Genomic DNA, 22,032 nt, shown 5'->3' with positions numbered 1-22,032 from the left:
GCTTAGGATATAACACCACAGACTCATACAATCAATAAATATTTACTGAACATTTACCATGTCCAATCTCCGACTAAAAACTGCTAAAGATAAAACAGGTTACCACGGGCATACTATTCTACCATAAGCACATAAAATCCCACTTCATGACTTCAAAATATGTTTTGTGATGGATTCAGATAGAGATTTGATTTCACTTTCCTCTAAAAAAAGAAAGAAGAAGGAAGGGAAGGAGGGCGGGAGGAGGAGAGAGTGGAAGAGAGGAAGAATGGATGACAGATAATCTGTAAATAATTTCTAAAAGCCCGAGATCCAAGTGCTTTTTATACAGAGATATTAAAATGCTCCCAAATGTTCTAAAATAAATGGAAATCCAGTCAAAATGAATAGCATCTGACTTTACTTTTCCCTCCCGGGCACAGGGAAAATTCCACACTGGCCTGCTGGCTTCCAGTTCCTGTGCAAACCATAGCTACAGACTGTGTTCGAAGGAGGAAACGAAAGCCACAAAGATTAGCACATGAAAACGTGTGGAAAAGCTCACTGGCTGCTTCTGCCAGCCTTGGAGAGCATATCTATCCAGATCATACCCTGCTAAACACCCCGCCTTATTCCCTTGTTTAATCTCCATAATTTGATTGACCTGGTGTGTGAACAGGAAATAATCATCTAATAGTTTTATCAATTTAAGATTAAAGTCTACTCTGTGAGCTGGAAGAGTGAGAATAGATAAGTCTCTGGAAACGTTTCACTTAATTAAACAGTAAACAAATCCACCGGAATCGGTAGAAACAGACAATTGCCTTAGGATAAAAAAACAAAATCCTTTCCACTTGATGGCTGGTGAAATGGAAAGTATTCTGAAGAAAACTTTGAGAAGTTGAGAATGCTGAACTATTTCCTCTAACCCCATTTTAAATGAACAAAAATGATCACGTTACACCGACGGTTATAATCCAAACCTGGGAATGGCGGGGAGGGCAGTTTACATCAAGTCAAGACAATTTATTGGGGAAGGGTCCTCCGGAAAGATCAAGCAAGGGTGCTCCCCAAAGCCAGAGCTCTCCAGAGGGCAGCCTAGCATGGTTCCACGGGGAGCTCTGGAGTAGAGATTATACCAGTCACTGGTTAAGGGTCCCCAGAGAAGGTCTTAACCGCCACCCATACACTTCTGTCTGGGGGTAAAGAGACTCTAGGAGCTTGGGGGGAGTCCCCCCAAAAGGAGACACAGGAACTGGCTATAAGAAGCAAAGGAACACTGAAGTCAACACCCCGACACACCACCGGTCCCAGGGATGCGACAGGCTCTGGGTGGGATACTCACCTCGTCCCTGTGATCACCAACCACAACGGAAGGGCTGTGGGCGGCAATGGTACGAGAATCTCGCTGTGGATGCACACTCAGCACAGCCTCATGTTTCCCTCTTCTGCTCGACCTTGTCCGTGACTTTCACTTCTCTGATCCTTCCACCCTCTCTCCCTCTTGCTCACTGCACTTCAGCCCTGCGGGCCTTCTCCCTGGCTCATGAAGGTGGCAATCTCACTCCTGCCTGAAAGCCTCGGCACTTGCCACTTGCTGTTCCTCTCTCATTCTCAGGCTGGCTTTTTTGTGTCATTCGGGTCTCTGCTCAGATGTCCCCCTCGGTGGTGCGGGCTCCTCTGACAAACCTGTACAACATATTCACCCCCAGAGACTCATCCTTACCGCATCCACTCTGTTTCCTCTCCTTCTGCAGCTCGTCAGTGTTGGAAATCTTCTGGTCCATTTCCCGTATCCTTGCACCAGACCATAAGCCCCATGTGAGCGGAGATCGTGTCTGCCTTATCCCCAAGTACATCCCCACACGCCAAATAGCAAATGGCGTGATACAAGCACAGTACAAAAGCTCAGAAAACACTTGGGTCATAATCTGTAAGGAGTGGCTAAGGTATCTTTTGCAAAGTGCATGAATTATTTGCTTTTTAATAATTATTTTAGGATCGTAGGATAATAACCTCCTTGAACCTCCCAAGCCTGGCACTCCTTCTCAGTGTCCTAGGGCAGCTTGGACTCCCCACATGCACAAAATATTGCAGTTGCCTGATTCCCCCATAAAGCAGGAATTGGACCTCCCTTATTTTTTTTATTTTTTTTTTCATGTTTATCCATTTTTGAGAGAGAGAGAAAGAGAGAGAGCACAAGAGGGGGAAGGGCAGAGAGAGAGGGCAACACAGAATCTGAAGCAGGCTCCAGGCTCTGAGCTGTCAGCACAGAGCCTGACGTGGGGCTCAAACCCATGAACCGTGAGATCATGACCTGAGCTGAAGTCGGACACTTAACCGACTGAACCACCCAGGTGCCCCTGAACCTCCCTTATTCACCACACACAAGGAAGGCAAACAACAAATATTTACTGTATAAAAAAATTTAATGGATCAATGGATAATAGAACTATTTCAAAGACAAACCTGTGTCATTACTCGTTTAATTCAAAAATCTTTCATAAATCTTCCTCATAAATCAAATCAACTGATGAATATTTGTAATGTTATAAAAGTCTTGAACACACTGAGGAATTATCTCAATTATTTAGTCTTCAGGAGGAAAACTGGAGTTTTATATAAGATAATATTCATGAACAGTGCTTTTTAAACAACTTATTAGGTTTTTTCAAATTCGTAAATCTATCGTGGACCAATACTGTTGGTCCATATCCTGTCCAGCAAAGTAAGCCCGCTGATCATGTGCTTAAATATCGCAGCAATGTTGAATTGCTGTAAACATTTCTAAACACTCTCAATTTTGTACTTGTCTCCTCGTGGACCAGTAACGTACCAGTCTGAAGACCACCTGAATAGCCTAGAAATCTGAAGTCTCTCCTTCCAAAGAGCAATCTTGATTTCACAGCAATAGAACCACTGCCCCAAGGGTAGAGCCGGAGAGGACCTGAGTAGCTGTGGATTCCAGGACAGCCAGGAGAGGGTGAGAGTGAGCCCGGGGAAAGGAGAAACAAGGCCAAGAAGACTGAATGTGGGCTCCTCACTTGAAACCAGAGCGGTCCCACCTCTCTGGGGCTCTGTGTACAGTTTCATTTGAGAAAAGGGTTCCACTGCTAAAAAAAAAAAAAAAAAAAAAAAAAAAAATGGAAACCCACGCATTTTCTGACATTTATTTTACAGAGGAGACGAGGCCAAAGAGATTACAAGACTTGCTACATAAACACTTGTGTTCAGGTGGATTTTCCTTTGATTCTGAGTGGGAAAACTGAAATTTAGTATTTTTTTTTTCTTAAAAAAAAAAGGGAGGGGGCACAGAAGTGAAAGATTATACATAAAATCCTAGTGCATATTACTTTCAGAACAGAAACTTTCAGTATTTTTCCTTTTGCCCACTTCAGTCATGGGACCCAAATACTATCTCAGAGGGAGGAGAAATGATCTCTCCATGCCTCACAGGATCGCCAAATGAGTTTGATGTTTACAGTCCTAGTCAAGTACAGACATAATCACAGTACTGACTCACTGTTGAATTTTTTAATCCATTTCAAAGAGACTCTCAAAAGTAATTCCTATCTTCTATTGTCGTTTGAAATGTGGGTTAATGCTAAAAGAAGTCCCCAGAGAAACACACCTCATTTGCTCGTGATCTCTTGGTAATTGCAGGGTAAACACATATAACAGAGAAAGAAATCTGGGCTACGGTAAAATCACCTGACTGACTGTAATTAATCTAAACTGTACAATATAAACCCACTGACTAAATAATGTGGTGGGTATTTGTGATATGGTTTTCAGATTCTTTACCCGGAAATTCTTTTTTATTCCACAGTTGATCTTAACTTAAGATCCTTAAATGGCCTCATCTTTACTAAAGATAAAACAGAAAAGTCATTTGATTCATTATGGAAAATAGCTCCAAATCCCACTAATACCTTTTTCCTTATTAATCACTTAGGCTGCATCTTTGGAAATACCACACTTTATTTACTACATTTACTAATGGTTAAGATAAAAACAGCACTTGGAAAGTAATAACAGTAAGAGAGTTTAACATGACTCCAGTTAATTACCACTTGGGCTACATCAGGTTTATTATTTTGAAAAAAACACTAAAATAAATTGTTATAATGCTTACCACAAAAGGAACTTATAACTTCCTTGTACCAACACAAGGGAGTCCTTACTTCCTTTGATGAATGACAGTTAACCTCCGTATCAGATTACAAGTTGCAGTTCTGTCTGTGCTCAAGTAGACATTAAAGGAACTGAGAAAACTTTCTGCCCCGTAACTAGTGGCAGTGAAAACGAGACATCATTTCTCTAAGTCCTTTACTGTGGCATTTTTTTTTCTCAATATTCCTTTAATAGTGGCTCTTTGAAAACAAAGTGGTTAAAATAAGATACAATTTATGTAAAGAATTTTAACCAGAAATAATAAAACTGTGTTAAAATGGGCGCCTGGGTGGCGCAGTCGGTTAAGCGTCCGACTTCAGCCAGGTCACGATCTCGCGGTCCGTGAGTTCGAGCCCCGCGTCAGGCTCTGGGCTGATGGCTCGGAGCCTGGAGCCTGTTTCCGATTCTGTGTCTCCCTTTCTCTCTGCCCCTCCCCCGTTCATGCTCTGTCTCTCTCTGTCCCAAAAATAAATAAAAAAACGTTAAAAAAAAAAAAAAAACAAACAAAAACTGTGTTAAAATGAATTCGTTGGGTGTTAATTTCTTAATCTTGATCATGCCACGGTGATGCAAGAGGCTAACACTGAGGGAGGCTGAGGGAGGGGTGTAAGGGAACTCACTGTACTATTTTTGCAGCTTTTATGTAAATCTAAAATTATTTCAAAATAAACAAACTGCATCGGCCACTTGAGCAGTTTAGCTCATTAAAAGTGCTGTGAGAATAGAGAAAGTGTTTTCTTTTTACAAAGAATAATAGCCCTTAATCTCACAGAGCTATACTGCTTGGTCTTTCCAAATTGGTTGTGTTTTAAAAAACTATTCTGCACAGAAAGTGTCATGTTAAATTGGTCAAATGACTGGAAAATAAAACACACACACACACACACACACACACACTCTCTCTCTCTCTCTCTCTCTCTCTCTTTTTGAAAGTAAAGTGATCAAAAAAGTCAAGGAACTCCTCTAAGAAACGTGACTTGCTTATACCTGTTACAGCTGAAAAAGAGTCTGCTTCTCTAAACCGTAGACTTGATTTTATCCCTTATATCACATTGTTATTGTTCTTCAATGGGAAACACGTGTGGAGTTAGCAGAACAGAAACAGTCATATGAAAAACCTTAAAGAACATCTAGTGTGGGGGTTTCTGACACCTTCCAGGCCCTGGAACAGAATGTAAGTGAATGACAGGTATAGAGGGGATCATACATAGGGCCTCAGTCAGAACTGAGAAAGCATACACCCTCCCTTAAAGGGATTCAAACTCACATTAAAAATGAAGCAAAACAAAACTCCTGCACAGGACAAATAAAACAGACCGGTCATCAGTTGAAGATCGTGATTCAGTGCACCTTATTTAATACATGAGGAAACTGAGGCCCAGAGAGGAAAAAAGGTGTCCAAGGCCACAGAGCACCTTTAAAAGTAGAACACAGCCCAGTTTACCTTCAGGGCCTAAATCCTAATGGCAAGCTCCGGGTAGATGGGAAGGGGACGATTTGTTGACATTGGCCCTGAGCCGAGGGCAAAGGGTGATCTAATAACAACTGATGCTTGCATAACTTCACCTCCTGGACCCTGGGGTGCTTGCAAACATCTATTCATTCCTCCTTGCTCACTCATGTGAAATAGGTAGGCGGTGTATTTTAATATTATCATATGGAGGAAAACAAAGACACAGTTGCTACAGAACCTCCTTTGGCAGGAGTATGTCGCCAGCCAAGGGCAGGTATTATCATGGCCTTGCTCCTGAGTCAGTAGACTTGACACCTTCCTTGTGCAGAGAGTTTATACTTTAAACAATTTTCTGTTTTCTATTTAAACAAGCACTTGGAGGTACAAAGAATAAGAAAATTCCAATTGTATTCTAGCCATCTCCCACTCATTCCCAAAAATATTTATTGACCATCTGCTATGTGTTAGTCTCTTTTTAAGACTCTGCCTTCATTTTCCTCTGGCCAATACTGACCTAAGTTGGACTGTGCTAAGTCCAACTTAGCCTAAGTTGGTGATGCTCCCAAAATCAACTAGAATATGTGGCCACAGGTACCGTTATCATTTTCTTTTTCCAAGCTTTAGTCCCATTCAAACTCACACCATTCTTGCTAAAGGGAAACATCTGCAGATAGGAATATAGCTTTTATGGACGCCCTCCACTGCCACTGCCTGATGATGCCTGTGGTATGTCTGTTCACGCCTCGTGTGGCTGCTTACCCAAACCTGCTCAAGACATAGCTTATCGTGCACCTGTGTTAAACGAAATCTGAGGCCCATATGTTAAGTGGTGGTATTGAAAAGGCAAAAAAGGTCCAGATGATATGAAGGGAACATTTTTATTAACCAGTCAATGAAAGTAACGTAAGTAGCACACCAAACTTCTCTTTTCTTACTGACCCCAAACACAGCAAGATTACATTCTATTCTCTGTTTCTGTGTGAGAAAGGGGACAATGATATTCACTCATTCCTTCAAAAGGTGATTATTGATCCCCTCATCCCTGCCAAGCCCTGAAGCTACTGCGCTGAATAAGACATGGTCAAAAATGTCTTACCCCCTAAGTCAGCCATCATGGTAATACGTCACAATAATAAATGAGTCATGGTGGTAATAAGTCAATATGGATTCAGCCCAACCCCCTGGACCTTTTCGGGGTAAAGAGAACACTGAGTTAACACATCCATGTTCCTAACGCTAGGCAGCACTGCAAGAAACTATAAGTACTTTTAAGCCATGAAATAGAATTAAATTTCATCCAGTAACACCCTATTTTAAGTGCATTTTATTATCTATCATGCTCTGACTGTGCATATGACATAACCGGGCACTGCAAAAACAACCTATCCACATCTCAGTGTGTGTGTGAAATCACAAATATGTAGTTTAGGCAGTAGAAAACTACTGATAGCGGGTCTTAAAAAAAAAAGAAAAAACAGGATAGTTTCTTATGGTACAGACTAATACATGGGATCAAATAAGAACACAAGAAATGTCAAAAAGCAGGGGAAATTAACTTCCAAAGGAGACTATAAATTGAATGAATTCAGGAGAAAGAAAGATCGCTGTGGGCTGAGACGTTATGGAAAGGTTCATGAACTGGGGACTTGAAGAAGACCCAGGAAAATGGGTAGGGCTTGGGAAGAACTTTCCAGGGGAGTGAATGAATAAAGGGATGGAGGCAAAATCCTAGGAGTGGTTTGGGGAGACAGTGAGTAGAAGTCGAACTGGGGCTGAGGAATGTGGACCGAGGTGGAAGATGGTACACGAACGAGTGGCAGCCTCTAAGTCTATAGCCAACGTATGGAACAAAACAGTCACAAAAAAGTCTCAGAGCACGGCCCTTTGGGTGCACCTCAGAAAAATGGCACTTTCCTCTTCCTCACCCCCTCAGTCGTTTGGCCACTACATCCTATTTTTCTGCTATTTCTAATATGGTCCCGATCTATTCACTTCCTTCCACCCTCAGAGCCAACACCCTAGTCTACCTCATCACTCGCCTGTACTACAGCGATCCATTCCTAAACGGTCCCTCCACTTCCATTTATTCTCTCTGCCCAACAACACAAAACCTGATCTCCACACAGCAACCAAAGCACCCTTCATATGGTGCAACTCTGACCAATTAAGCCTTTGTGCGCCTCCCATCTCTCTGGGGGTAACAACAAAAATTAACAAGGCCAACGAGGTGTTCCAAGAGATGATGTCTCTGCCCCCGCTAGCCAGCTCCACTCATACCTGGTCTCTGAAACCCTGCTCCAGACCTAATTCTCCTGGACACCCCAGGATCTCTACTCCTGGACTCAAGTAGCAGATTGCTATGCGAAGGCCTGGAAGCCTTATCTGCCAAGTCTCAACTCAAGTGTCCATTCTTTAAGGTACTTTTCATTGACCTCCTTGATGGGGACACAGCTTCACCAGGCACCGCCTTGTAGTTCTTAATGAAAGGGTAGATTCAGGCAATAATTCAATAAATACACATGTCTGTCTCCTCTAGTTACACTAAACTAGTCAGCGAGAGGGATAGGGATTTGCTCATCCCCAGCATCCAGCACTGCTGGTTTATAACAAAAGAAGTATTCAATGGATAATTGATGAATGAATGAATGAATGAATGAGTGAATGAATGAATGAAAAAGTCCCAAGTGAAACATGATTGCGAAGCTCCAAGTATAACTGGTGTATCATTATTGAAACAGAGAATAAAGGTAATGGGAAAAAAATTATCAGCAAACGATAAGTTTGCCCCAGCTGACCAGATCCAGATGTTACAGAATGTTGGTTTGACAAAAATCGCATCATAAACACAAGGAAGCCACAAAGCAGATAAGATACTCATGTCAAACATGGGCTACCTCAAGTATACGTGAACAGGACAATAAAATTTCCTGAAGAAAAGACGAGTATTCACATTTACGTCTAGTGTAGCGTATACGTGCACATTATATCACCGTGTGGTCTCCACTGAGGAGACTTCACAGGTTTGAGAGTGTGAATTCCTCTGGCTGCACCTCTGAGACGTAGTCAAAAGGGGCAATGGTGGTGGACGAGACCTGGTTTCCATGCGCCTGTGGCATGGCCCCGGAAGTCCCTGGGCCTCTCTAATTATGAGCTTCCTCCTTTACCACGAAACAGAAACAACAATATCCCCATTATAAAGTGGTAGTTGTAACTAAATGAAATAAAGCAAAACCCCTTTAACACTGTCAATAGCTGTAGAAATATAAGTAATTGTTATTATGATAGCTGTTTATAAATACTATCGTGGGTAATATTACTATTACTTCAATTTGAAGAGCCTGTTGTACTAATTTTATTTTTTTTAATTTTTTTGTAATGTTTATTTTTGAGAGAGAGAGAGAGAGTACAAGCAGGAGAGGGGCAGAGAGACAGGGAGACACAGAATCTGAAGCAGGCTCCAGGGTCTGAGCTGTCAGCATGGAGCCCAACATGGGGCTCGAACTCACGTACTGTGAGATCATGACCCGAGTGGAAGTCGGACCCTTAACCGACTGAGCCACCCAGGCACCCCCTGTCATACTAATTTTAAATCATTTGTCTATATTCACTGGCTTTGATTCATTGATGACGAATAGTAGACACAAAATGAGAAGAAAAAAAAAAGCTTTATTTTCAAAGTCACAAGTAGTCTTGATTTTAATTTTCTAAACCTAATATTATTCAAGGTTTACTATCATAATAAGTACTTTGATGTATTCAATTCATTTAATCTTCAAAACAATCCTAGGGGCACCTGGGTGGCTCAGTCAGTCAAGCGTCTGACTTTGGCTCTGGTCATGATCTCGGATTCATGAGTTTGAATCTCACATCCGGCTCTGCACTGACCGTGTGGGGCCTGGAGTCTGCTTCGGATTCTGTGTCTCTCACTCTCTCTCTCAAAAATAAATAGACATTTAAAAATATACATATTTTAAGAAATGATCCTAAGTGGTAGGTAGTGTTGTTGAATCTCCAACTTACAGATGGAGAAACTGAGGCACTGAGAAGTAACTTGGCCAAGATCTCATATCTAGTAATAAAACAATGATAACAAGAGCAAATGTTTACATGGTGCTTAGCCCGTGCCAGTGCTATTCTAAGTGCTTTCCGTAATGTTAACTAATACAAGTCTCCTAACAAACCTGGAGGGCAGCTACCACTATTGTTCCCTTTCACGGATGACGTTACTGAGGCCCACAGAGGTTAAGGAATGTGTCCACGTTACACAGCTGGTAAGTGGCAGAAGAGGAATTTATAGCCAGGGAGAGCCTTCCCTGTGAATCTAATGCTGTACCAACTCTCATTTATTGGTGGCATTTATCCAGCTCTCTATCTGCCTAAGTGAATTTTCTAGAGAAATGTTTACCATTGTAATAAAACAACATTACTTCGTACACACGTCCCTGAAATTAACCATCCCGTCCTTCATGAAAAATACACTGAATACTGAGTAACTGTTTCCTGACAGCCCAGGGACAATATTATGGCTGCTGTGCTTTACCCATTCTTCCTCTAGTTGTTATTTTAATTTTCATACAAGGGTTTTTTTTTTTAATTTTCTTTTCCAGATATGAGCCAGTTAATTGTCATTTTGTCACTTTGACTTTGCTGAGGGTCAGTTATAATTATCCCCAATGTAAGATTTAATACGTTCTGAGTTGATGCTAAATCGATCGACTTGAGTGTATGACCTTTATTATGACTACAGAAATTTTGGCTGAGATGAGCGTAAGCCTTTCCTCTAGGTAAGTATGAGTAATTATGAGAAACCATCTACTTTATTCAGCGCTCATTTTCATCGTTTCTTTAATCATCAGACATGTCAGCCAGATTCATGAGTGTGTTTAAAGCTCATTTTCCTATGGAAGACCAAGTCTCTCAAAAATGTGAGACCCGTTTCCAAATCCAAGCCTGTCCCCGGGCTGACACTTTCTATCCCCTTACCCTACTTTATTTTTACCTCGTTACTTGTCTCTCTCTCCCAAGTAGAATGAAATACAAATAGCTACATTTACATGGTACTTCCTACGGACGTGCCACAGTTCTAAGAAATCTGCCGGTACTGATTTGGTACTGATTCATGTAATAAAACAACGCCATTTGACAGGAGACTGAGATGCAAAGGTGAAGTGACTTGCCAGAGGTCCCATATCCAGCAGTGAGGGAGCTGGGATTTGAACCCAGGCAATCTGACTCCAGAGTCTGTGCCCTACGGGCCCTGCTCTACTATCCCCGAGAACATAAATTCTACAGGAACAGTATCACTGCTCAATTCCCAGATGCTCAACAAATGTTCATTAACTGTTTGAATGACCTTCTAGCTCCTCTCCCTGTCCAAGTGCTCAACTCAGTTCACTCTGGCTTCAGTCTCAAAAATGGACTGGCTCTGAAAGTCAGAGTAACATTCCAGGCCCTTTTTCACCTACTCAAGACTTGACTGGTTAGTTTCTTTCGACCCACCCTTATCTGACATGACATCCTGGACACCTCAGATGGTGACTGTTCATTGAATGAATGAGTGTCTTACCTGTAACGGAACTGTTGACAATACACAGAAGTTTGTGACCAAGTAGGAGGATGTCCTAGAAATTGCACTTGACTGAATTAAAAGATTGATTTATAACTTCTGTGGGCTGACTGTGGAAATTTCACTATTCTTACCTTCAGTGTGTTATTTTTTCTTCTTTGTTAAGACATTTTTAGGACAGTTTTAGGTTTACAACAAATCTGAGAGGAAGGTACAGAGATTTCTCATATACTTCCTGCCCCCACACCTGCATCGCCTCTCATATTAACAATATCACTCACCAGAATGGTACATTTTAAAAATGTTTTTAATATTTATTTATTTTTGAGACAGAGAGAGACAGAGCATGAGCAGGGTAGGGGCAGAGAGAGAAGGAGACACAGAATCTGAAACAGGCTTCAGGCTCTGAGCTGTCAGCACAGAGCCCGACGTAGGGCTTGAACTCATGGACTGGACGGTGAGATCATGACCTGAGCTGGAGTCAGACGCTTAACCGACTGAGCCATCCAGACACCCCCTGAGTGGTACATTTTATACCAATTTATGAGTTTGAGCCCCACGTTGGGCTCTGTGCTGATGGCTCAGAACCTGCTGCCTGCTTTGGATTCTGTGTCTCCCTCTCTCTCTTTGCCCCTCCCCCGCTCATGCTCGCTCGCTCTCTCTCTCTCTCTCTCTCTCTCAAAAATAAATAAAAACGTCAAAAATTTTTAAAAATAAAAAAATAAAAATGACTTAAATATATATATTTTAATATTTATTTTTGAGAGAGACAGAGCACAAGTGGGGGAGGAGAAGAGAGAGATGTTTATTCATTTTATCTCTCTCTCAAAAATAAACAAACATTAAAAAAACCAAAACAATTTTTATACCAAGAATGAACTACACTGGTACATCATGATCACCCAAAGTCCACAGTTTACCTTAGGGTTCACTCTTCGTGTTGTACATACTATGGGTTTGGACAAATATATAATGACATGTATCCATCAGTATAATATCATATGGTCTTTTCACTGCCCTAAAAATCCTCTGTTCTCTGTCTATTCATTTCTCCCCAACCCCCAAGCCCTGGCAACCACTGATCTTTTTTACTGTCTCCAAAATTCTGCCTTTTCCAGAATGTCATATTGTGGAAATCATACAACATGTAGCCTTTTCAGATTAGCTTCTTTTACTTAGTAATAAAGCGTTCCTCCACTTAATGGAGTGTTCCTCCACTTAAAGTTCCTCCATGATTTTTCAAGGCTTCATAGTTCATTCCTTTTTAGTGCTGGATAATACTCCATTGTCTGGTTGTATCATGGTTTATCCATTTACCCACTAAAATGCAAATATCGGCAACTGTGAATAAAGCTGCTGCAAACATCCATGTAAATATTTCAATTTTGTAAATATGTGAAAATTTACTAAGTATAAGGCACTGTGCACTTGATAGGAAGTATGCACATTTAATCTTTAAGACAATCCTATGAAATATGTGCTATTATCAGCCCACTGTACAGATAAAGAAGCTGACTGGGGCCCCTGGGTGGTTGAGTTCCATTAAGCATCCAACTCTTGGGGTGCCTGGGTAGCTCAGTCAGTGAAGTGTCCAACTTCAGTTCAGGTTATGATCTCACAGTTCACAAGTTCAAGCCCTGCATCAGGCTCTGTGCTGGTGCTGACAGCTCAGAGCCTGGGGCCTGCTTCAGGTTCTGTGTCTCCCTCTCTCTCTGTTCCTCCCCCACTCATGCGCTCTCTCTCTCTCTCTCTCTTTCAAAAATAAACGTTAAAAAAAAAAAAAAAAAAAAGCATCCCACTCTTGATTTCAACTCAGGTCACAATCTCACAGGTTGTGAGTTTGAGCTCCGCATCGGGCTCTGTGATGACAGCTCGGAGCCCGGAGCCTGCTTCACATTCTGTGTCTCCCCCCCCCCTCTCTGCCCCTCCCCTGTTCTCTCTTTCTCTGTCTCTCAAAAATATTTATTTGTACACAAACTTTAAAAAAAAAATTATTATACACAAACTTTAAAAAAAAAAAAAAGAAGAAGAAGAAGCTTGTAAGAGGTTAAGTAATTTGCTGTGGGCCACTGAACTAAAATGCTGAAGCCCGGATTCAATTCCTTGTATCTCTGACTCCAAAGCTTATCTCTTACAACCTATGCTGTAGTCCCTATTTCCCATTTGAAACATACACCATATAATAATAGCGACCATCCTAATGATTATGAAAGACTGTGAGTTGAAACAGTTTCCAATCACCAAGGGTCTTAAAATCTAAGTAAAACCCATCAGCTCAACTTTCGTATTTTGTACACAAAAGCTTCATTGGCCAGAAATCATTTCTGACTTTTCTGGAACTCATAGGGATGTCATGAAGAACGGTGCCTTCTCATTTTAGGGATTCATTCACTTACCCAGTCTTTGTTGAGCCCCCACTCTGTGCATGGGGCTGAGAGAGAGACGACAGTGCTGAGTAAGACAGGCAGAGCCCCTGGCCTCGCAGAGAGGGTCTAGAGAAGGGAGCAGAAAAGTAAGGAGGCAACACGCAGAGAAAGATTGGGGAGCAAGTGAGAACGGGGTTGGGGAGGCTGCAAAAATTGGAGTCCACCGTGGGCAGTGTGAACAACAGGTGCAATTGCCACACACGGGAGAGAACATGGCGTGTTCTGGGAACGGACAACAGAATGGCTGACGGAAGGCCTGACTAAGGAGGCTGCCGTAGGATAATGGAGGGTCTTTGCAGGAAGCGAGCTGGCCTCACGTGATTTAGAAAGGTCACTCTAACACTCATGGGGAAAACGGATTAGATAGGGCCAGGCTGGAAGCGGGAAAGTTGGGGCTGCTGCTGAACTTAACCAAGGGACTGGTGAGAATACAGTGAGCATGTTGATGGTGATGTGGGAATTGGTTTGGCAGCTATTTAGAAGATATACCCTTGGGGCGCCTGGGTGGTTCAGAGGATTGGGCCTCGGACTCCGGATTTCAGCTCAGATCATGATTTCCTGGTTCGTGAGATAGAGCCCCGCATCAGACTCTGTGCTGAGTGTGGAGTCTGCTTGGGATTCTCTCTCCTCTCTCTCTGCCCACAACCCCCCCCCCGCCCACTCACTCTCTAAATAAATAAATAAATATTTTTTTTAAAAAGGGTACAGACTTGATCATTGATGGAAATGCGGAAGAAGAGGTGATGTCAAAGATACTGCCCAGAATGGGATTTTGGTAATTGAACGGATAGGGCTGCCCAAGATAGGGAATCCAAGGGTGAGGCAGGCTGGTGGGAGTGGAGGGAGATGGCTTTTAGGGTTACACACGTGTGGAGTTAACTGGTAGCTGGATTTGGGGGTCTGGGCCTTAATGGAGCAGCCCAGAGCTGGAGATGAAGGGGGGCAGGCATGTGAGGCCTGAAGGCATGGAAGCGGACAGGCTCGCCCCACGTGGCGCAGAAAAGCAGAGGGGCAAAGCAACATCACAGAAGGGGAAGGCGGAAAAGCGGCACCCATGAAGCCTTTCATGAATGAGGCGGCAGGCGTATCGGGAAAGATCGGAAGACACACACTCGGGCGCCACGTAACCAAAATAACTCCTTCCTGGAGCTGGACGGGCCATCCAACACCGTTGATGCACTTGCCCGCCATCCCCCCGCCCGACACCAACCCACCTGCTAGGAGACGGGCTCTCGGAGGCTCGCCTACTCGCGACAGCCCGCACTCTCTGCCCCGAGCCCAAGGCGAGTGGAGCTTGACGCCCGGAGGCTTCGGGGCTGCTCCTCAAGGACCTGCGGGCCTCTCCTTGGAGACCCTGCCTCAAACCGCGCGCCGGCGCAGAGGAACGCCCGCTCCCGCCCCACTCACCGCGCCTGGGGGAGCGTCCCTCCTGTAGGCCAATTTCTAAGTCCTCTTCCTCATCGTCCCTGCTGCTGCCACCGGCGGCTCCGGATCGGGGGGGGGGGGGGGGCCCCCCCCCCCCCCCCCCGGCCCCCCCCCCCCGGGGGCGGGCCCCCCCGGCCCCCCCCGGGGGGCAAGGAAAGGCGGGGGGGGGGGGCCCCGCCCCGCCCACCGCCGGTCCCCTCCACCCGGGGGACTGCACCGCCGGCCGCACCGTTGGCACAATCAAATCCCGCTTTAGGCCACCAACCGGCGCCGGCTGAGCCAATGCCGACACCTCTTCTTCCGCTGTGCCGGTGCGCCTCGGCCAATCAGGAACAGCCGTGCTGCGGCGTACCGAGCGCCATGGCGACGGGTGACACCTGCCCCAGGGTTACCGTAGCAACCATGGAACGCGCAGGTTCTAGCCCCAAGGCTGCAAGCTGGAGAGAGCAGCCAGTCACCGGGACCGAGAGCTACTATCCTGGGGACAGGCTTCCTCAACTCGGTGGATTTTCCTGGACTTGGCGTGCCCAACCTTTTGCATTTGAAGTAAAATGGGTGAAGTAAAATGGGAAAAGAGCTGCTTCATCTTAGTTTCGAGAAGTGCTATGGACGAAAACCAATTCTCTCCCAAAGCAAAGGGTAGGTTAGTTTGAAAGGATCAACACTACATGCTTTGCATACGGCGGGGACACATTTTTGGCTACGCGAGTGCACTGCACACTTCAGGCAATGAGAACAGGGTGTTGTGAAAATAAAAGGGACCTGGCATTCAAGACATCTGTGCCGCTCACCTAGCATAGGCACGTCTCTTCACCTTTTGTGAGGTCTGAAGCTTCTTGGGGAAAAAACAAAAACAAAAACAAAAACCAATGTCATTAAAGCTTTCAAAAGATGATTCCCATTATCAAGCTTTAAAAAATGAAAAATATTCAGTGCTCCTCTTACACACACTATTACACTATTCCACCACATCGTCTGGTAGTCATTATTTTTCATTCTAGTTTAGAAGTGTGAAATGGAGATGTAAGTTTCTTAAGCTGCCCGGCTGGTTACTGGCACAGCTGGCTAAGTGACGCAGGCAGGGTAGAACCTACATGATTCTACACAGTTCTGTGCAGTAGTACCTATACAGTTTGAATCCAGAGCCCAATTTTATCCACAGTGACGCTCCATATTTCTTCAAATATAAGACCTACTCAATCTCATGTTAATATTGCTCAAAATGACCAATGAGTCAATTAGTGCAGTGACTACATCTCCCAAAACTTAATATTTAAAAAAAAAAAAATTTAAGTTTGTTTTGAGAGAGAGCAAGCAGGGGAGGGGCAGAGATGGAGAGAGAGAATTCCAAGCTGTGCTGACAGCACAGAGCCGAATGAAGGGCTCGACCTCATGAACCGTGAGATCATGACCTGAGCCAAAACCAAGAGTCGGATGCTTACTGGACTTAGCCACCCAGGCGCCCCCAAAATGCTCATGCGCTGAGCATGGAGCCTGCTTAAGATGTGCACACTCTCTCTCTCTCTCTCTCCCCCTCTCCCCACCCCCACCACTCATGCCCTCTCTGAAATAATATTTTCAAAAATTTTAAGAAGTAAAAAAATTTTTTAAATCATAATTAGCCATTAAAAATAAACAAAAACCTCCAAGTCTTCAGTCTGAGAGAGTTCAGAATTTACACACTCACTGCACATCATGAAATGTGACGTGTTAATTACACATCATATTGCAAAATTCTAAACAGATGTGTCTTAAATAATGAACCAGTCTATTCTTAAAGGGATTTAATTTTAATATTTCTTAATAGCAAAAAGTCGTTGTGAAACACATAATATTTTGTTTCATCTTCTTTTCTGTCTCCTTACTGAAATATACGAATATTAGGAAGCAGGAAACAGAAATCACCTATTTTTCCTTCACCCCCATCCCTCCACATGAAGAAGCTACGCAGCAATTCTAATAAACAAAGTACAAAGACAATATCCAACAACTAATTCAGTAGACTTTTATTGCTCTTTCAACTTCAATAACATCTCTAAAAAATAGTTTTCTTCTAACAATTATGAAACAAATTTGAAAGGCAGGATCATTCACATTATAGACTTGGTAGAGACTTGTACTTCATATAAATGAAAAATACCCAGTTTTACGTTTTAAATGTTTGATTTACCTTGGATTTTATTACAAAAGAAAATATTATCATTGTAATTATAAAAGTCATAAAAATTAGAACTGTACTGTGAAATTATACCAAGCTATCAAATACTATATAAATGAACAATAAAATTCAATTTCTATTTATTTAAACATAGTAAACATTAGAAGATAACTCCCCTACAAAACAAACAAAACACCCCAAACTTTTAATATTAAAGCAACAAAAGAAAAGCCACAACACAAAAATCAATGCACAAAAATCTGATTAAAAAAACCACTGGGGTTTAACAATTGCTATAAGTCAACTGTAGAAGTCGGTATGTGCTAATTAAATTAAAGTTTAAAAATGATCTGTAGATGATTCCATTTCCAACTATATGTTTTCCTATATTGATACTTATATTACTTTTTGATATGATAGGAAAAAAAAACCTGACTTTACATTAACATTGTCAAATTTTGAATTCTGAGCACTATTTTAAATTTTCAATGTCCTTACAATCTTTAAGCTTACTTTCTAAAACATAAATAATTGTTGGACTAAACCAAAAGACACTTCACATATCTGTACTGTATATGATAACAATGATGTAATCTACATAAATAAAATTCAGAACATTAAGTTATTTGATTTAATCATGTTTGAATCACAACGTTATATCAATGGCTTACACATCCAAAATCTGAGCACTTTAAAACGGGATTCACATGTCCAAACTGTTGAGCGCATTTACAGAACTGATGTCCGTGATATGATCCTCGAAAAACAGCAAGCTCCGGTGTAATACCTCAGTTTCAGACACCATTTTATGTTTTACAGGAATTTGGAACCTGTCTTTGTGAAAGGAAAAACTTAGAAAGCTATTATATACATACATAAAGCACGAGGAAGAAACAGAAATGCTTTTTGGATGGAGAAAGCAAAAGTTAATCTTTCTGAATGGTAAAGAAATCTGCTTCATAAACACATGCATTAGCACATAAATTTTGTCCTACATGTTTTACAAAGACTTGGCAAATGTGAACATTGATACGCCACAGCTTTTTTCAACAACTTAAGAGATTTAAGATTTTTAACATCATTTGCGCGCGTGCACACACACACACACACACACACACACACACACACCCATTAGAAAGTTTGTATGCTTCACTTCAACATACCTAATATTATTAGAGAACATACAGAATCATCCTTTTATCATAAGGAAGTTAGCTCACTGTTTTCTCAAAAGCTGCTATTTTAGAGTGAAATAGCATTCAAAAGAAAGTAAATTTCAGATGGTCAACATCAGGATTTATTATAGTCTCTGTAAACAGACATCTATAAATAAATAAAACAGGGTGGAGAGAAGAGAATCCTGAGGTGGCTCTGTAGCCAGGATATTCAGTAGCACTAAGTTCCATCCTGGAAACCAAGGCATCTAAGAAAGTGCAGGGCTGTTTATATTAATTTATTTTGTAAATGGAATATGTACAGGTTTAATTATTTTGCACCTTGAGGTAAATCAGTACATTGCAATTACTACTGCTCATTTACACCTATTTAAGGCAACATTTAAAAATCAATATATGTAGTAAATTATATTTTTCACTTGTCTTGCAAGGAACACTATCCACGATCGCTATTTTTCAAAAACAGTGGAAAAATATCATAACCACATAAAACAAGCAGTTAATTACTTAATAAACATGAGTTACCTTTGCTCTTCAATGGAGTAGTCATATCAGATCATTTTGTAAGTCAAGTAGTCAAAAGAAAGCAGAAACCATTGACAATTAGAAACATAGCAAAAACATTTTGAGTGCAACGTATTTTGCAAGTCATGGTTTTTCTGGCACTGGACTATCACTATACATAATTAAATAAAATTACAGAAACACTATGATGCCAGGTAGTTTTCAGTTTAAAATTAAAACCCCTTCCTGTAAAACAAGAACATTTGTGAACCCTATGGTGTCCAGACACAAAGAAATGATGTGAGGAAATCCCCCTTGTTCAGGTCCATCAGGGGAGTTTACAAAATGTAGCAGCAAATACTGGGGTCTTTGGAAATGATTATGCTGCTGTGGATAAACAGGAATCATTTCAGTGCAAGCTCACGAAGAATAACAAGCACCATGGGTAATACTCAATTATCGATTGCCAACAGAGTCTAAAACTCTTCGGCAGGCAGTACCAAATGATGCCGGCTATGTTTTCTAAAGAAACGTAGCTACATTTCCAAATTCCCATGTGAAGCAGAAGTCAAATCCCTTATTTTAACTAGAATCTGACAATATGGTCTCAGATGGGAAATGACATCTGAGTTATTAGTAAGTAGTTTAGAACGGATGAAAAACACTTCAGAATTGCTAAAATATCAGCTTTTGGCATTCCTCATGATCCTCTATAAGATCAACTTTTCATACTTTTGTACCTTAATTACAAATGATTAAAGGGAGCATTGGAATTTCATTAAAATTTTCATCTTAATATTCATGTCACAATTTTGCTATTTCTCTCTGTGGCTTCTCAATACTCATTTGGTTTTTGTAAATTATCCTCTTGCCAAATCAGTTTCACAACCCCATTCATCCAGTCCTACAGGCTTAACAAGAACAACATTTATTTATTTCATGTGGAGCTAAGAGTATATAAAAGATGGCTAAAAAGATGTGCTAGAAGTTAAAAAGGCAGCTCAGAAAAGCAAAAACAACAATACTAACACAAACTAGAAAGAATGCCATCAATCTGAGCTATACATAAAATGTCTAAATTCCTTTTAAAATACAAATATGGCAGTGCTTTATATCAAAGATGTAAAATCTGTCAACTGCTTTCAGATAATAAACCATAAATGCAAGTGAGCACCAACTATTTACATTAACAATTTAAATTACTCTGTATTTGTTATCTTTTCAAATGTTTATATAATATTTAAGTATATCAATTAAAATAAATAAAATATTTTAAAATGCAATCACATAACAATCTATTAAATAGTATCTATACAATAGAAAGAATAACAACGTAAACAAGAAAATGAAAGGTAATTCTTTAGAATAAAGTAATACTGATCATAAACCCATTAAGAGAATTCTGACTCCTGATTATTTCCTCATATTACTTGTAATAAAAAAATAATCAAGGACCTGAACCTGATACAAACTAAACCACATTTTAAGTAAAAGACAGCAAAGGCAGAGAACAGAGTGGGCATTCTGGGCTCTGATAAAGCATTAGGATTCAGAAAATATTTCTACAAAGGCAACAAAGTTTAACTATTATAAATTTGCATTTTATAGCTTCTAAAATCCATAAAGTTATGACTGCTATAGGTTAAATTATAAAATCACCTGCAATTTTACTTGTCTATCGGAATATAAACCTAAATGTGGAGTTTTAAGATTTAAAATAAATTTTAAACACATAAATGTCAAAACTATAGTTCTTAGCTAGAAAATTTCTATTGTTCCACCTTTATAGCCAAGAAATCTCCACTGCTTATGAAACATACAGATTATCTGCATAAATGAAACACACATGCAGAGAAGCCGTGACATGTTACATTTGTCCCACAACACTGGCATAAAGACTCCCTGTTCTTCCCATAAAGAACGAACAGAAGTGAAATAATATGCAAAAATTTTTAGTAACTCAAGTAAAAATTATAAATATATGGACAAAGTACGTCATTTAAGGTTGGTATGAATTACCACTGATGGACAAAGAGATTTCAAGGAAAGCAGATTGAATGCATTTCCCCACATCTTTCTACCGCAGAACACAAAATGTTTTTCCAACAAAATAAATATTTGAAGAGTTAAGAACCATGTACCTCATTTCTAAGAGACTATTTCATCATATACACAGTCTCCATGGTGTTCCTAGCAAACTTCAGACTCTACCTCAAAAACTCAGTAGTCACGCATTAAATAGCATGACATACAATATTGTTATATATAGTGACATGAAATACACACATTTTATATATATACATATAATAAAATATATATATAGCTGTATAGCTATATATATAGTTCCTCTTGGTTCAATTCTATAATGAAGTTTCAGCATCCATGTATTTCTTTGTTGGTTCATCTTCAAAATTTATTTTCACACTGACAGGCTTTTCAGGGCTATTTAAAACAAAGAATGAGAATAAATGATTTTGAAATGGATACATACTACATTCTAAACACGGCCAACACTTAGCATCCATAATCACCCTTTTGAGATGACTATAAATACTATAAACTAATGACTTGTTATTTGTTACTTTATTGCTTTCTTTTAGTATCAGTAAATTTGATTGGAAAGACAAATATTAAAAATTCTTAGATTTTTTTCAATGGATATGTTTGCCACTGAAATTAATGTTTTTCTTACAAGTGAAGAGGAGTTTCTTAAAATGGGTCATTTTATGACTAAGTTTATTAGTTTTACTTTATAAATAAACAGTTGTAGCATGTGACATTTCACTGACAAATACATTAAAAAAGAGTGATCTTTGCTAATATAGATAAGCATCAAATAACTTCCTGCAAAATGTAACACATTTACAAACTTTCTCTTCCCAAATTTGGTTCACAAATATAAGATCAGAACACATCTATTTTATATTTTCAAGTTACTATCAAATACAATGATTCCATGTACACGGATTTAACTGACTAACTCATAAATGAAAATACACTGTGGTTTGCTGCCTTCTCCAGATAAGACTGAAGAAGGACCCCCAAACATTTTTCTGTTAAATGACATAACCCGAACACTGTCTTTCTTTCCCTTTGATTTTGACTTGAGGAACAACCTGAATGAAAGGCAGAAATATAAAAGATACAATAATATTATTGTAAGGTCTTTACAT

At 40.6% G+C, this 22,032-nt stretch overlaps 2 protein-coding genes across 21 annotated transcripts in view; both read right to left on the bottom strand.

Moving 5' to 3' along the window:
- Positions 1–15,095, bottom strand: part of NEK10 (NIMA related kinase 10) — a 230,833-nt gene extending 215,738 nt beyond the window's left edge. For 10 of the 12 annotated variants that reach the window (XM_040480008.1, XM_040480012.1, XM_040480014.1 and 7 more), the window contains exon 1: positions 15,005–15,095. The gene's annotated coding sequence lies outside the window, so the exon portion shown is untranslated. Of the gene's footprint in view, positions 1–1,324; positions 1,885–14,811; positions 14,927–15,004 lie in introns of those variants that run through there. The other 2 variants (XM_040480009.1, XM_040480010.1) reach the window with 2 other exon arrangements.
- A 1,909-nt stretch (positions 15,096–17,004) lies between these two features.
- The window catches only part of SLC4A7 (solute carrier family 4 member 7), a 108,368-nt gene continuing 103,340 nt past the window's right edge, over positions 17,005–22,032 (bottom strand). For all 9 annotated transcript variants that reach the window (XM_040480000.1, XM_040480006.1, XM_040479999.1 and 6 more), the window contains one exon: positions 17,005–21,301. In XM_040480000.1, the coding sequence (XP_040335934.1) occupies positions 21,220–21,301 (82 nt within the window). In that variant the 3' untranslated portion in view covers positions 17,005–21,219. The remainder of the gene's footprint in view (positions 21,302–22,032) is intronic.

The sequence above is a fragment of the Herpailurus yagouaroundi genome, unplaced genomic scaffold, assembly GCF_014898765.1.
Source record: "Herpailurus yagouaroundi ecotype Mexico unplaced genomic scaffold, PumYag 159, whole genome shotgun sequence".
Lineage (NCBI taxonomy): Eukaryota > Metazoa > Chordata > Mammalia > Carnivora > Felidae > Herpailurus > Herpailurus yagouaroundi.
Note: the sequence above shows the minus strand (reverse complement) of the source record. Positions and strands in the feature narration are given on the sequence as shown.